At 47.9% G+C, this 14113-nt stretch overlaps 1 protein-coding gene across 13 annotated transcripts in view; it reads left to right on the top strand.

Annotated features, from left to right (window-relative positions):
- PHKA2 (phosphorylase kinase regulatory subunit alpha 2) overlaps positions 1-14113 on the top strand; it is a 90790-nt gene that overhangs the window by 69974 nt on the left and 6703 nt on the right. For 7 of the 13 annotated variants that reach the window (XM_015127029.3, XM_001084454.5, XM_077989606.1 and 4 more), the window contains exons 20-28: positions 3206-3294; positions 5226-5359; positions 6108-6264; positions 7053-7132; positions 7339-7417; positions 7529-7658; positions 8294-8395; positions 12135-12253; positions 13024-13053. In XM_015127029.3, the coding sequence (XP_014982515.2) occupies positions 3206-3294; positions 5226-5359; positions 6108-6264; positions 7053-7132; positions 7339-7417; positions 7529-7658; positions 8294-8395; positions 12135-12253; positions 13024-13053 (920 nt within the window). Of the gene's footprint in view, positions 1-3205; positions 3295-5225; positions 5360-6107; positions 6265-7052; positions 7133-7338; positions 7418-7528; positions 7659-8293; positions 8396-12134; positions 12254-13023; positions 13054-13392; positions 13591-14113 lie in introns of all 13 variants that reach the window. The other 6 variants (XR_013413221.1, XR_013413220.1, XR_003725983.2 and 3 more) reach the window with 3 other exon arrangements.

Raw genomic sequence — 14113 nt, 5'->3', positions numbered from 1 at the left:
TCTCAAGGATTTGTCTTTTTTAAAAAATACATACAGTCATGCACCACATAACTTTTGGTCAGTGGCAGACCATATATATGGCAGTGGTCCCCTAAGATTATAATGGAGCTGAAACCTTTCTGTCACCTAGTGATGTCGTAGCTGTGGTGACGTTGTAGCACCATGCACTGCTCACATGTTTGTGGTGATGCCGGTATCAACAAACCTCCTGCACTGCCAGTCGCATAAAAGTCTAGCACATACAATTATGTATGGTACATAATACTTGATAATAAGTAAGTATGTTGCTGGTTTGCATATTTACTATACTATACTTTCATCATTATTTTAGAGTGTACTCCTTTTACTTATTAAAAAAAGTTAGCTGTAAAACAGCCACAGACAGGTTCTTCAGGAGGGATTACAGGAGAAAGCATTGTTATCTTAGGAGATGACAGTTCCATGTACGTTACTGCCCCTAAAGACCTTCCAGTGGGACAAGCTGTGGAGGTGGAAGACAGTGAGATGGATGATCCTGGCCCTGTAGAGTCCTAATGTATGTGTTTGTGTTTTCATTTTTTAAAAAAAAGTTTAAGAAGTAAAATTAAACAATAGATCAAAGCTTATAGAATAAGGACATAAAGAAAATATTTTTGTGGGCCGGCGACGGTGGCTCATGCCTGTAATCCCAGCACTTTGGGAGGCCGAGGTGAGTGGATCAGGAGGTCAGGAGTTCCAGACCAACCTGGCCAACATGGTGAAACCCCGTCTCTACTAAAAATACAAAAATTAGCTGGGCGTGGAGGCGCGCGCCTATAATCCCAGCTACTCAGGAGGCTGAGGCAGGAGAATTGCTTGAATCCGGGAGGCGGAGGTTGCGGTGAGCCGAGATCGCCCCACTGCACTCTAGCCTGGGTGACAGGGTGAGACTCCATCTCAAAAAAAAAAAGCAAAAAAAATATATTTTTGTACAGCTGTACAATCTGTGTTTTAAGCTGTTATTACAAAAGTCAAATTTTTAAAAATTTAGGTTTATAAAGTTACAGTAAGCTAAGTTTATTTAGTATTAAAGAACACTGTGTGATGAATTGAATGCAGTGTGAGTGTAGAGTATTTATGAAGTCTACAGCAGTGTCCAGTCATGTCCTAGGCCTTCACATTCACTCACCACTCACTTACCCAGTCACCCAGAGCAACTTGCAGTCCTGCAAACTCCGTTCATGGCAAGAGCCCTATAGAGGTGAACCACTTTTCATCTTATATACCATATTTCTTGCTCTGTCACCCAGGCTGAAGTACAGTGCCATGATCAGGGCTTCCTGCAGCCTCAATCTCCTGAGCTCAAGCGATCCTTCTGCCTCAGCCCCCCAGTAGCTGGGACTATGGGCATGCACCACCACACCCAGCTCATTGTTTTTGTTTTGTTTTGTTTTTTGAGACGGAGTTTCGTTCTTGTTGCCCAGGCTGGAGTGCAATGGCACGATCTCAGCTCGCCATAACCTCTACCTCCTGGGTTCAAGTGATTCTCCTGCCTTAGCCTCCCCAGTAGCTGGGATTACAGGCATGTGCTATCACACCCAGCTAATTTTGTATTTTTAGTAGAGATGGGGTTTCGCCATGTTGGTCAGGCTGATCTTGAATTCCCAACCTCAGGTGATCCGCCCGCCTCAGCCTCCCAAAGTGCTGGGATTACAGGCATCAGCCACCACGCATGGCCTACCATTGTTTTTGTTTGTTTGTTTGTTTGTTTTAATTTTAGTAGGGATGAGGTCTCACTATGTTGCCCAGGCCAGTCTTGAACTCCTGAGCTCAAGAAATCCTCTCACTTCAGCCTCCCAAAGTGCTGGAATTACATGCATGAGCCACCATGCCTGGCCTGTACCCTATTTCTACCATACCTTTTCTATGTTTGGACACACAAATACCATTGTGTTACAGTTACCTACAATATTCAGTACAGGAACATGCGTACAGTTTTATAGTGTAGGAGCAATAGCCTCTATCTAAACTACATATGTAGTAGCCTATACCATCTAGGTTTCTGTAAGTACACTCTATGCTGTTCATTAGTGAGGAAATTGCCTAATGACACATTTCTCAGAATGTATCCGTGTCATTAAACAATGCATGACTGTATATATTTTCTATAATGTTAGTGGAGGATTGGAAGGAATTAAAATTACGATGTGTATTCAATTCACAAGTATAACCTGGAGGTCTATAAATGCCTTTTAAATATGCATTGTCTTTACCTTGAAAACTTCCTGTTCTCCTGAGATGACATGCTATAGCCCGGAAGACAGAGATGGCTTAATGAATTAATATCGATAATGATAATATCCAGAGGTGGTTGAAAAACAAGCCCTGCTGCCCGGCAGTGGCAGAATGAAGTGCATACTGGACCGGAAGCCCAGACACCTTGATTATGGGAAGCCACCTTGGACAAATGGTCTACCCTCTCTGGGTCTCTGTTTCCTCATCTGAAAGAAAAAGAGGTCAGGCGAAATCACTTCTGAGCTTCTTTCCATTCCTGGGATGTTATATCATTTTCCCTGAATTCCAGGAGGGAAAAGCGAAATCCAGTTCTCAAAGCAAGATCTATGCCCTGCTCACTTCTTATCCCCAGATTTAGCACATGAGGTAGCTACATGATAAATTCCTGTTGAAGCTAAATACGTGATCTTTCCTTCTGTTGGTTTGTGTTAGATAGGGAGCAGCCGCCATACTTCTCAAAAGAAGTATTGGCCGGGAACGGTGGCTCACGCCTGGAATCCCAGCTCTTTGGGAGACCAAGACGGGTGGATCACCTGAGGTCAGGAGCTCAAGACCAGCCTGACCAACATAGCGAAACCCCATCTCTACTGAGATATAAAAATTAGGCCGGGCCTAGTGGCTCATGCCTGTATCCCCAGCACTTTGGGAGGCTAAGGCAGGCAGATCAGCTGAGGTCAGGAGTTCGAGATCAGCCTGACCAACATGGCGAAACCCCGTCTCTACTAAAAATACAAAATTAGCTGGGCGTGGTGGCGCATGCCTCTAATCCCAGCTACTCGGGAGGCTGAGGCAGGAGAATCACTTGAACCCGGGAGGCAGAGGTTGCAGTGAGTCGAGATCATACCAGTGCACTCCAGCCTGGGTGACAGAGTGAGACTCTGTCTCAAAAAAAAAGGAGTATTTTATTGTTTTTCCTCCTCAGAATAACTGTCTTTATTCTTTTGTTTTCCAGTTGTTCCCATGACTTTGCCGACTAAAGTTCTAAGTGCCCACCGTAAATCACTGAATCTTGTTGATTCTCCTCAGCCACTCCTAGAAAAGGTAAAGTATATGGAACAGCTTTTTTTTAAAGTATGGTGTTCTACAATGCAGGATTAGTCCCCAAACTCTTTCAAATGGCTAAACTCAAAAGAAACAGCATATTTCTCGATATCCGGGACCTTTTGGTTTAGAAGCTCTGGGCTTGGATGCGAACCCAATCACTTCATTGTCTGGAATCTGACTTGTATCAATATGTACACTGAATGTGATACAAACCTTTATATTTTGCCTGTAGAAAAAAAGGCTACTACCTTGCTACCTACTCATCAAAGTCTGTGTAGCCACTAGAGGAAATAGCTCACCACCTAGCCCCGCCTAACTGTTTAGCCGGCCAAGGTGGGACTACTTGTGGAACAGGGAGCAGGACTCTGTTCCTAATGGCCTTTTTAAATTTTTCTTAGACAGGATCTTGCTGTGTCACCCAGACTGGAGTGTAGTGGTGTGATCACAGCTCCCTGCAGCATCAACCTCCAGGCTCAGGCGATCCTCCCACCTCAGCCTCCCAAATAGTTGGGACTACCAGCGTGCGCCACCATGCCCGGCTAATTTTTGTATTTTTTGTAGAGACAGGGTTTTACCATGTTGCCCACACTGGTCTGGAATTCCTGGGCTCAAGCGATCCTCTCATCTTAGCCTCCCAAAGTGCTGGGATTACAGGCGCAAGCCACTGTGCCTGGCTCCTAATGCTCTTAATGTAAGAAAAAACAGTGAAAGATTCCTTAGGATACTGTAGGAAAAAGATGGGCATAAAAAAATTTTAAAAATAAGATTCCTCAGGAGAATAAAATCTCAGGCTGTTCCATTAATTCCCACAATTTGTTATTTTATCCAGGACTCTTCCCTGATTTGACCCCACACAAATAGACTCAGTCCCTGTTGGAGAAGATTTTACCCTGATTTCAATTTTAGGTTAAAACATCCTTTTTGTGTTTAGTTTGCTTCCAAATAACTATACCATATATGCGGCATGGTGCAGAAAAAGCAGGAATAGAGGAGCGAGAGGTCACCTCCAACCCCTCCTTAGCTCTTGTGAGGGCTTTTCGGCTCTATCTAGAAGCCGCTTGACACCAGGCAGATTAAAAAGAAAAAGCATACAAAGGTGATTAGCTTTCTGGGTACATGAGGATCTTCACAAGAGAGTGAAGTCTGAAGAAGCGGTCAAAGCAAGATGCTTTCCTACTTTTTAAACAAAGAGTGATACATTTGAGAAGCTAGGACAGGACAAGGAAAATCTGGCTAGAGGCGGTTACTAGGAGATATATAGGGGGCGTGTAAAACTAGTGGAAGATAAGGGTTCCTTGGGTAAGTGCATTTATACAGGTCCATTGCTGCCTCCAGTTCCTGGGCTCTGATGATACGGGCTCTTTTCGCGCCCTAGGAGTGTACCCCTCCCAGAGGCATCTTTATGGCTTGCTGCCTGCAGAAGGAGACAGGTCAGCTACCCCTTTCTGAAACTACAATTTTTCCAATGTTTTCAACTCAACATAGTCAATATACCAATCTGGCATATTTGGAGATAGCACATCCTTCACACCTTCAGCTCAATGAATGATCACCGAGCCAGTATACCTGGATCAGTGACCACCTTCTGTGCCCCCCTCCCATCTCTTTCTCTTTTTCTGGTCCAGAGATAACTGCTGTCATGATTCCTAACACCAGAGGTTAGTTCTGCTTGTCTGTGAACCTTCCATAAATAAAACTCACATATATTTTAACCTATTCAGTCCAGTCTTTTGCAAATGTTGACCAGCACAGTGATTCAATGATCAAAAATAGTAAAAGCCTATAAATAAAAAGGTACAAAAAGTCATTGAAAACTGGAGCACAGCACAGCAATAGAGTTCCAAGACCAGGTTGGTGTTTCACTTCTTGATCTTCCGAAAGTTCCATGCCTAGCCCATCTCCCTGCTTTTGGGCTCTTATATGACCAGGTTCCTGAAAGTGACTTCCAGTGGCCCAGAGATGACCATGGTGACGTGGACTGTGAGAAGCTGGTTGAGCAGCTAAAAGATTGTTCGAACCTACAGGACCAAGCAGACATTCTGTACATTCTTTATGTCATAAAGTAAGTGTCTTAGTCCATTCAGGCAGTAATAACAAAATACCATGAACAGGTTGGCTTAGGAACAGCAGAAAGGTATTTCTCACAGTTCCGGAGGCTGGGAAGTTCAAACTCAAGGCCGATTTGATGTCTGGGAAGGCCTGCTTTTTCATAGATGGCGTCTTCTCATTGCATCCTCACATGGTGGAAGGGGCAAGTGAGCTCTCTGGCGTCGTTTTTATAAGGGCACTCACCTCCTTCAGGAGGGCTCTGCCCCATGACCTGATGACCTCCCAAAGTCCCCACCTCCTAATGTCATCATTGTGGGGGTTAAGATTTCAACATAGGAATAGGGGGAAAACAGACATTCAAGTCGTAGCAGTAAGTTTATGGTCTTTACTAGGCTAAGCTTTCTCAGTTCTCCTTAATTTTTTCCCTAGTATTCTTGGCCTTCTAGCCAGCCCAGGTCATGATTATATTCACCCCAGTTACCCAGGATCACCAGGAATGAGACTTCCATCTCCTTCTCTGCATACTGATGCTGGTCCCCCAGGATGAGAAGGTTATGTGAGGCCAGGAGGCCACCACGTCCTGATGTTAGGCTTCTGTTTCAAAGGATATAGGGGACCTTTGGTGGGACGTAACCCTCTCAAGTGAGACTCACAGGCACTGGGAGAGCCCAAGCGCTTTGCAAAATGCACAGTGATCTATTCCTTTTCCCAGTCTTTAAACATTCTGGACCATATTTCTGGGTTTTTCTACCTCTTGGCAGGGGTCCCAGCTGGGACACAAATCTCTCTGGACAGCACAGGGTCACCGTTCAGAACCTTCTCAGCGAGCTCTATGGGAAAGCCGGCTTGAACCAGGAGTGGGGTCTGATTCGCTACATCTCAGGCCTGCTCAGGAAGAAAGTGGAGGTCCTGGCTGAGGTCAGTGTGACTGTGCCGGCTGCACATGTGTGCTCACTAGCTTGTGTCCCCTTCTTCCCCTTGCAGTCTGCCAGTTGTACCTCTTACTTGTGAAGGAGTCCCATTCTTTAACCCACAGGTGGAGTGGGCCCTTCTCTCCTGCCTGCCCGCTGCTCCGGGAAGGCGAACAGAGGGAAGAAAATGCAAGTGGATTGGTTTTGTTCTTTCTTAGCTACGGAAAAAGGCTCGCCGGGAAATCAAATGAAAGTGCTCTGTGGCCTGGCAGCCTCTTAGAGCTCTTTTTTTTACACATCCACAGCACAGTGATCATTAATATTTATAACCCCAAGGCCAGGCAAAATCCAGAGCCGCTTTCCAAGACACTCCAGTTCAGTGTCGTGATGGTAAGATGATGGCATTTATTAGATGTGAATAATGGGGAAACGGGTAATTTAGGAATTGAATATGGTTATTAACTCTTACCATCAGTATCTTCGGACTCGTTCCTGTCTCATTTGATAGCAGGGAGTCCAATGTGTTTGCTACAGTGGATGGGCATTAAATGCCCACTGACAGGCCCTGCAGAGCCAGGCCTGGGGGTACGCATTGGAGACAGAGACCACAGACACCCAGCCCTGCCTGGTTGCTTAGTCTGGGGTCTAGGTATGAATTTTTCAAATCAAGGGCAACATGGGTCATAAAGTTAAGGTAAATGTACGATCTGATTGGCATTGTCTCCTCCCCACCCCCCATCGTCTTTACCAATCTCTTTTGTGCTCTGCCTCTCACCCTTCCTCCTAACTGCGAAGGCCTGCACGGACCTGCTGTCGCACCAGAAGCAGCTCACCGTGGGCCTGCCGCCCGAGCCGCGGGAGAAGATCATCTCTGCGTAAGTCGTCAGCCTTGAGGACCTCAGGTTTGCCGGGGAGCCATGGGGAAAACATCAGCACTTCCCAATGTTTGGAGGAGGGGCTTTTTAAAGACACTCCGTCACATGGATGCATCTAGCACAGAAAATAAGGGTGTTCCGTGGAGGGTGAGGAGGCACTGTCTCAAGACACTTCATCATGTTTGTGACACAATGCTCCTTCCTAGGCCCCTTCCCCCGGAGGAGCTCACAAAACTCATCTATGAGGCCAGCGGGCAGGACATCAGCATCGCCGTCCTCACGCAGGTCTGGGGCTGGTGTGGGAGGGGCTGGGCCACAGCCTTCCTCAGAGTGGAGGGGATCCTTCAGCCACTCACCCTGTCTCTGAAACCCTATCTCCGTGTGTGTCTGCCTCAGGAGATTGTGGTTTACCTGGCCATGTATGTCAGGGCGCAGCCCAGCCTCTTTGTGGAAATGCTGAGACTCCGGATTGGACTGATCATTCAGGTGATGGCCACGGAGCTGGCGCGGAGCCTGAACTGCTCAGGTGAGATGCCCGCAGCTCCTGCAGCTCCCGCCGCACCCCACCCCAGCCACCAGGCCACGGCCTCCACTCTCAGGGGGAGCCCTGCTTAGATTATCTCGAACTCAGCATCCAAGCCTGTGGCAAGCTCACGCTTTACCAGCTTCTCTCATTTAGATGGAACTCCTTTCCATGTGGCACAGAGCTGAAGTTCATAAGTCAGGGAGAATGGGGCTCTGGTGATGTTGACCATTACAGCCTCAAAGGCGATGTGGAATCTTCCGCCCCGTACCTGACATCTAAGCTCCTTCCTGGATGCCCTTGCTATGAGATGTCACCCCTATTTTATAACACCTTCACGGGGAGAAACCCTACCAATTTGAATATAAAAATCCATCATGAGACATCCAATGTTGGGGATCAAACATTGTGAAAAATCATGTGTCTGAGAATTAAGCAGATTCATGATTTAAACAGCAGCATTTAGAATCCCCACGGAACAGTGCATTTCAGCCCCAAAGCAATAGTGAGGTTCTCCTGAACAGGGGGACCTGCCATGGCATCTGCTGTCACCTCCCTCCCCACCCAGGTCCACCTGACCCTACCTTTACCCGCCACCAGCCCTGTGTCTGGGACACTTACAAGATATTTGTTTTTAGGAGAAGAGGCTTCTGAAAGTTTAATGAACCTCAGCCCTTTCGATATGAAAAATCTCCTGCACCATATCCTAAGTGGGAAAGAGTTTGGCGTTGAAAGAAGTGGTAAGTCCCATGCTCCTGTTAGTGTCTTCAGGGAGCTGCCTCCTTTACATGCAGTAGACATTAGAACCAGCGCTGTGGGGCATAGTGAATGTGGGAAGGGAAGGCTCCTACCTGAAGAAGATGGACAGAGTCCTAGGCTCAAGCTTCCTGCTTTGGGGGCTTTGGGACTCGCTCGCAGTGTGCTGGGCGAGCTTTTCTTGCCCAAGTTGGCACAGCATGTGGGGTATACCGCCTCCTGTAGCCATAAGCACCTGGTACCATCCCTTATGCAAAAGTGTTGGCCAGGCATGGTGGCTCACGCCTGTAATCCCAGCATTTTGGGAGGCCGAGGTGGGCAGATCATGAGGTCAGGAGTTCGAGACCAGCCTGACCAACGTGGTGAAACCCCATCTCTACTAAAAATACAAAAAAAATTAGGTGTGGTGGCGCACGCCTGTAAGCCCAGGTACTCAGGAGGCTGAGGCAGGAGAATCACTTCAACCCGGGAGGTGGAGGTTGCAGTGAGCTGAGATTGTGCCACTGCACTCCAGCCTGGGTGACAGCAAGACTCCGTCTCAAAAAAAAAAAAAAAAGTGTTAGAAGTGTGGGGGACCCTGAGGGCCAGGATGAAAGGGCCGTCCTTTCACACCACCTGAGCATCCTGGCCTTTGGGTAAAAACATTCTCAACCCGGCCTCACATCACCCTCCACAGCGCGGGGAGGAGACCCCTCTGTGACCTCACAGCATGCTCGAGCTCACTTATTTTGCTTTGTCCTGCCTCGCTCGCTCTGTTTTTATCTGAACCGGAACCCTGCTTGCAGTGCTGGGAAACATAATCACCCAAGTCCTGGCGTGATTCTTGTTCTCAAATGTTCCCTAATTATAATTGAAGCAATTATCATTTCTCCTCCTCATAAAAAAGCTAAATGATTTGCAGGCACGTTGGTGAATTTATTTCATCAAGCCAAAGAAATGCACTGTGGGCTATCATTCCTTTTATTTAATAAGAAGGACATTGGGTACTTTGTATGTTTCCTGAGCATGTGCCGGCCGCAAACAAAGACGGCATCGTGCAATCAGATGTGTTTTGGTGGTTTTTCTCCTTTCCTGAAGGAGGGATGCTGAAAATGCTTTTGCAAAAGTAATTTCCAGTTCTTTCCAAGGCAGAGTCCTTGAAATGGTAATGTATGAGATAAATATTTAATGTCTTCTGCTCATCATTACAGCATTCATGGCTTGACACAGATAATTACTAAAAATTTGTCATTAGGTGTACAGCTATAGATACTATGAAACTAGGAACTGAGTAATGTCATCTGAAAGCCATAAAAATATGTGTGATTGCAAGCAAGAACAGAAGACATGCTGTCTTTTTAACATATAACATCATTTGTTAGCTGTCCTTTGTAATTGTTCAATTTTTGTAAATTAGGAAGCCCAAATAGGCTTAGAATTTTGATTAAATCCTGAGATGTCTGAGATAAATGTTTCCAGTGAACACCCACCCCAGACAGCCCCTCTTGTAGCTTCCTGGCCTTTGGTTTGGATAAAAACATTCTCAACCCGGCCTCACATCACCCTCCACAGCGCGGGGAGGAGACCCCTCTGTGACCTCACAGCGTGCTCGAGCTCACTTACTTTGCTTTGTCCTGCCTCGCTCGCTCTGTTTTCCACTTTCTCCTTCTGTTTTCCACTTTCCTGGGTCTGTCCTTCCTCTCCAGCTCATCACTGAGTCTCCCTTGTGGGCTCCTGCCTCTCTGCTGTCCTTTAAATGTTCTTGTCCCCAGGTTCCTTATTTGTCACTACTCCTCCTGGACAGTGCCTCCACTCCCATGGCTCCACTGGGGTCAGGTGGGATGGTGAGGCTTGCAGAGGATGCTGCCCGAGAAGGTGACCTTTGAGCTGGGCCTGGCTTGCCAGCACAGGCAGATGCCCAGTGCAGTGCAGGTGGCCGGGAGTTGAGGGGAAGCGGGGCTCCAGTTGGTAGAGTTTCAGGTGATGCTGGGAGGACTGTTTGGCCTTTGTCCTGAAGACAGCTAGACCTGGGAGGCTTTGGAGTGGGCAGTGATATGATCACACTTGCCTTTTAGAATGATTGTTGTGACCACAGCACAGAGGCCAGGCTTGTGGGAGGTGGGGCTGGGAACAGGTTTGAATCCCAAGGCTGGTGCGATAGGTTGGGAGTGAGAGGTGGTGGCCTGATGCATTGCATCGGTGGCCTCTGGTTGCCTCCACCTCCAGCCCCTGGCAGCCTGACTTTCCTAGCACTTCCCCCTCCAGCCCAAGGCCCTCCTCCAGCTGCCACCTTCATTTCATTTGGCACCTCCCCCTCAGGCCTGGGCATGGGCTCTCCTCCAGGCACTGCTGCGGCACTGAATTCTGCATTCACACCTGCACCTGCTGCCCAGACAGGGCCTGGCACCAGGAGGCCCCTCTGGATCACCCAGCCCATGGCCACAGCTGCCCGGGGTGCCAGCCTTTCAGGGGCCCGCAGCAGTTTTGTCATTTCCCAGGGGCATTCCAAGAGTCACACGGGACTGGGGACAGAGCCCAGCAAGGTCCATGTGGGTCCTATACATTAGTCATGATGAACCCTTTAGAAAAATATTAATATAAATAGGATTGGGGATATCGTTGACCAGTCAACACTCACCAGATCATCGCTTGAGCCCAGGAGCTCAAGACCAGCCTGGGCAACATGGCAAAACCCTGTCTTCACAAAACATACAAAAATTAACCAGGTGTGGTGGCACACGCCTGTGGTCCTAGCTACTTGGGAGGCTGAAGCAGAAGGATCTCTTGAGCCCAGGAGGCAGAGGTTGCAGTGAGCCAAGATCGCGCACTCCAGCCTCGGGAACAGAGCAAGACTCTGTCTCAGGCCGGGCGCGGTGGCTCAAGCCTGTAATCCCAGCACTTTGGGAGGAGGCCAAGACGGGCGGATCACAAGGTCAGGAGATCGAGACCATCCTGGCTAACACGGTGAAACCCCGTCTCTACTAAAAAATACAAAAAACTAGCCGGGCAAGGTGGCGGGTGCCTATAGTCCCAGCTACTGGGGAGGCTGAGGCAGGAGAATGGCGTAAACCCGGGAGGCGGAGCTTGCAGTGAGCCGAGATCTGGCCACTGCACTCCAGCCTGGGCGACAGAGCCAGACTCCGTCTCAAAAAAAAAAAAAAAAAAAAAAAAAAAAGACTCTGTCTCAAAAAAAATAAAAAAACATGACCGGGTGCGGCGGCTCACGCCTGTATTCCCAGCAGTTTGGGAGGCCGATGTGGGCGGATCACAACAAGGTCAGGAGTTTCAGACCAGCCTGGCCAATATGGTGACACCCCATCTCTACTAAAAATACAGAAATTAGCAGGGTGTGATGGCGGGCTCCTGTAATCCCAGCTACTCAGGAGGCTGAGGCAGGAGAATTGCTTGAACCCAGGAGGCGGAGGTTGCAGTGAGCTGAGATCGCGCCACTGCACTCCAGCCTGGGTGACAGAGTGAGACTCCGTCTCGAAAAAAAGATATATATTTCACTGTGTAAGGTGCTTCCTGGCCACTGTGTTGTAATGGTGCTTAAGTACTCTGCACATTTCCGTTTACTCCTTTAAGAGCTGAATGCTGCACCTGTGCTGCTCTCGGTGCTGCAGACACAGCGCTGGCCAAGCAGAGAAGGCCCTCATTGTCAAGTAGGGAAGACAGGGGCAGATCCTCCCTCGGGGTGGATGCTGTAGAGTTCCTAAGAACCACATGTGTGTGTTTCCCACCCAGTGCGCCCTATCCACTCCTCCACATCCAGCCCTGCCATCTCCATCCACGAGGTGGGCCATACTGGAGTCACCAAAACTGAGAGGAGTGGCATTAACAGACTGAGGAGTGAAATGAAACAGGTAAGAACACCTTGGTGGCAGCGAGGGGTGAGTGGTGGTCTCCCTACCTGGGCTCACCCCAGAAAGCGACAGAAACCTAGGGCATGAGGCTGTAGCCCACTGTCTAGAGTGGGAGGTCCCTTCTGTCTGGGATCTGAACACACCCGTCCCCAGATAGATATCCCAGAGCCGCTCATGCGCACCCTCACCCACTCATCCTTAACGTGATGTTCTCATGAATGTTCCAGAAAATACCCTTGTCCATGTTTGCCTCTGTTCCTGAGAACCACTCTTTGGAGTGGGCCACAGCCATTGAAAAAGTAGAGTCATGTAAAAAGTCACCAAATCATCTATGTCCTTCAAATGAAATAGCAAGAGGGCTCCGGAAATAGACCAGAATGCCCATGATACTTGGATTCTCCACCAGCCACAGGGGTCTCTTTTCTTAGTTCACCTTTAATTCCTGGTAAAAAAAAAAAAAAAAATCCTTTTGAACTGACTGCACAGGGCCGCAGCTCAACATCGCAGTCTTAACGTGCCAGGTGCTGTGCTAGGCCTTGCCCGGGATCCATGCTGGGAAACAGTTTTCCTCTGACCATGAGAAATTCACTCGAATTTTCTACTCTATTTTAAATGCTGGTCGTGACCCACTAAATCGAGTCCATGATGCACTCATGGGTCACTGCCTGCGGTTTGATCAACACGGCCCTGGATTAAGAGAGGGCGATAGAAGAAGCACGTGTTCTTGACTCAAAGCTGGTTTTGATTTCCTGATGTATTTTTGCTTTCAGATGACTAGGCGGTTTAGTGCTGATGAACAGGTGACACCCCTTTGCCTTGTTCGTCCTTTACTTCCTGTTCTTTCTGGCTTGAATGTGGAAAGCAAGGCTGTGACTCCGCAGCTTGGGGATGTGTGGAGGGCGGCTCTACCCGGCAAATGGGCTGGGGCAGAGGCAGAGAGCAGGACTCGGGGCCGGAGAGACGACCTTGCCCCATGCCTTTACAAATAATCTGTTTCTCAAATTCTTGGGCTTTGTAGGGTACTTTGTGAAAGAGATCATCCGGGCTCTGAGTTTCTATTCAAAAAGAGGGAACTAAATAGGGGGAAATACGGTCATTGGTTATATCAGTAGAAAGAATGCTGCTATTCCTGTCCTCAGATCGCCTGGGGGTACTTAACCCTGAAAGGAAAAACATGTAAGGATGCTCTTCTTTTATATCACCCTGGTGACATACGTTCTCCTCCCCCCTCTGGAAAACTGGAGTCGCATTTCTAATATTTTGATATGTATTACCACAAGAGCCTAGAGGAGACATCTTAATGACATGTAAAGGCCGATTCCACATGTTGTCCAGAGGTAAAACATGCTTTAATCTCTCCTAATTTATGCTGTTTCCAAGTAAGGAACCGGCTTTCCAAACATCTTCCCTTGCCAGCCACTCGGTGGCACCGTCCCTCTGTCCCCACATCCCGATGGCCTGACCGTGGGCGAATCTGAGTGGTTCCTTCTGCCTCCATTTCATGCTGTTCTTGCGTGCTACGGAGACGAAGTGATCACCTCTGTTCTTTGCTGGGCTTAGAGTCACCTAGCTAGTACAAACTTTGTGTTTGACCACTTATGTCAAGGAACATATTCTTTGTTCAAAAAATGTAATAGGTGTTATGGTATTTTCAATTTCTAGTCTCTTTTGCAAGAATACCGTGTAGATAGCACACTGTACCTTTGCAAATTAAGGGTACATTCTAGATTTTTAGACGAGGAAATACTTATTTGGCCAAAGGTATCAGCCTGATCATATTCGTTCATTTAATGAATATCTACTGAATGTCTGTTAGGTGCAGCATGTTAGTGTCAGCGTAGGTATTTAGTTCATCTGTAG

The sequence above is a fragment of the Macaca mulatta genome, chromosome X, assembly GCF_049350105.2.
Source record: "Macaca mulatta isolate MMU2019108-1 chromosome X, T2T-MMU8v2.0, whole genome shotgun sequence".
NCBI classification, from domain to species: domain Eukaryota; kingdom Metazoa; phylum Chordata; class Mammalia; order Primates; family Cercopithecidae; genus Macaca; species Macaca mulatta.
The sequence above is the reverse complement of the archived record's forward strand: the minus strand, read 5'-3'. Positions and strand labels throughout refer to the sequence as shown.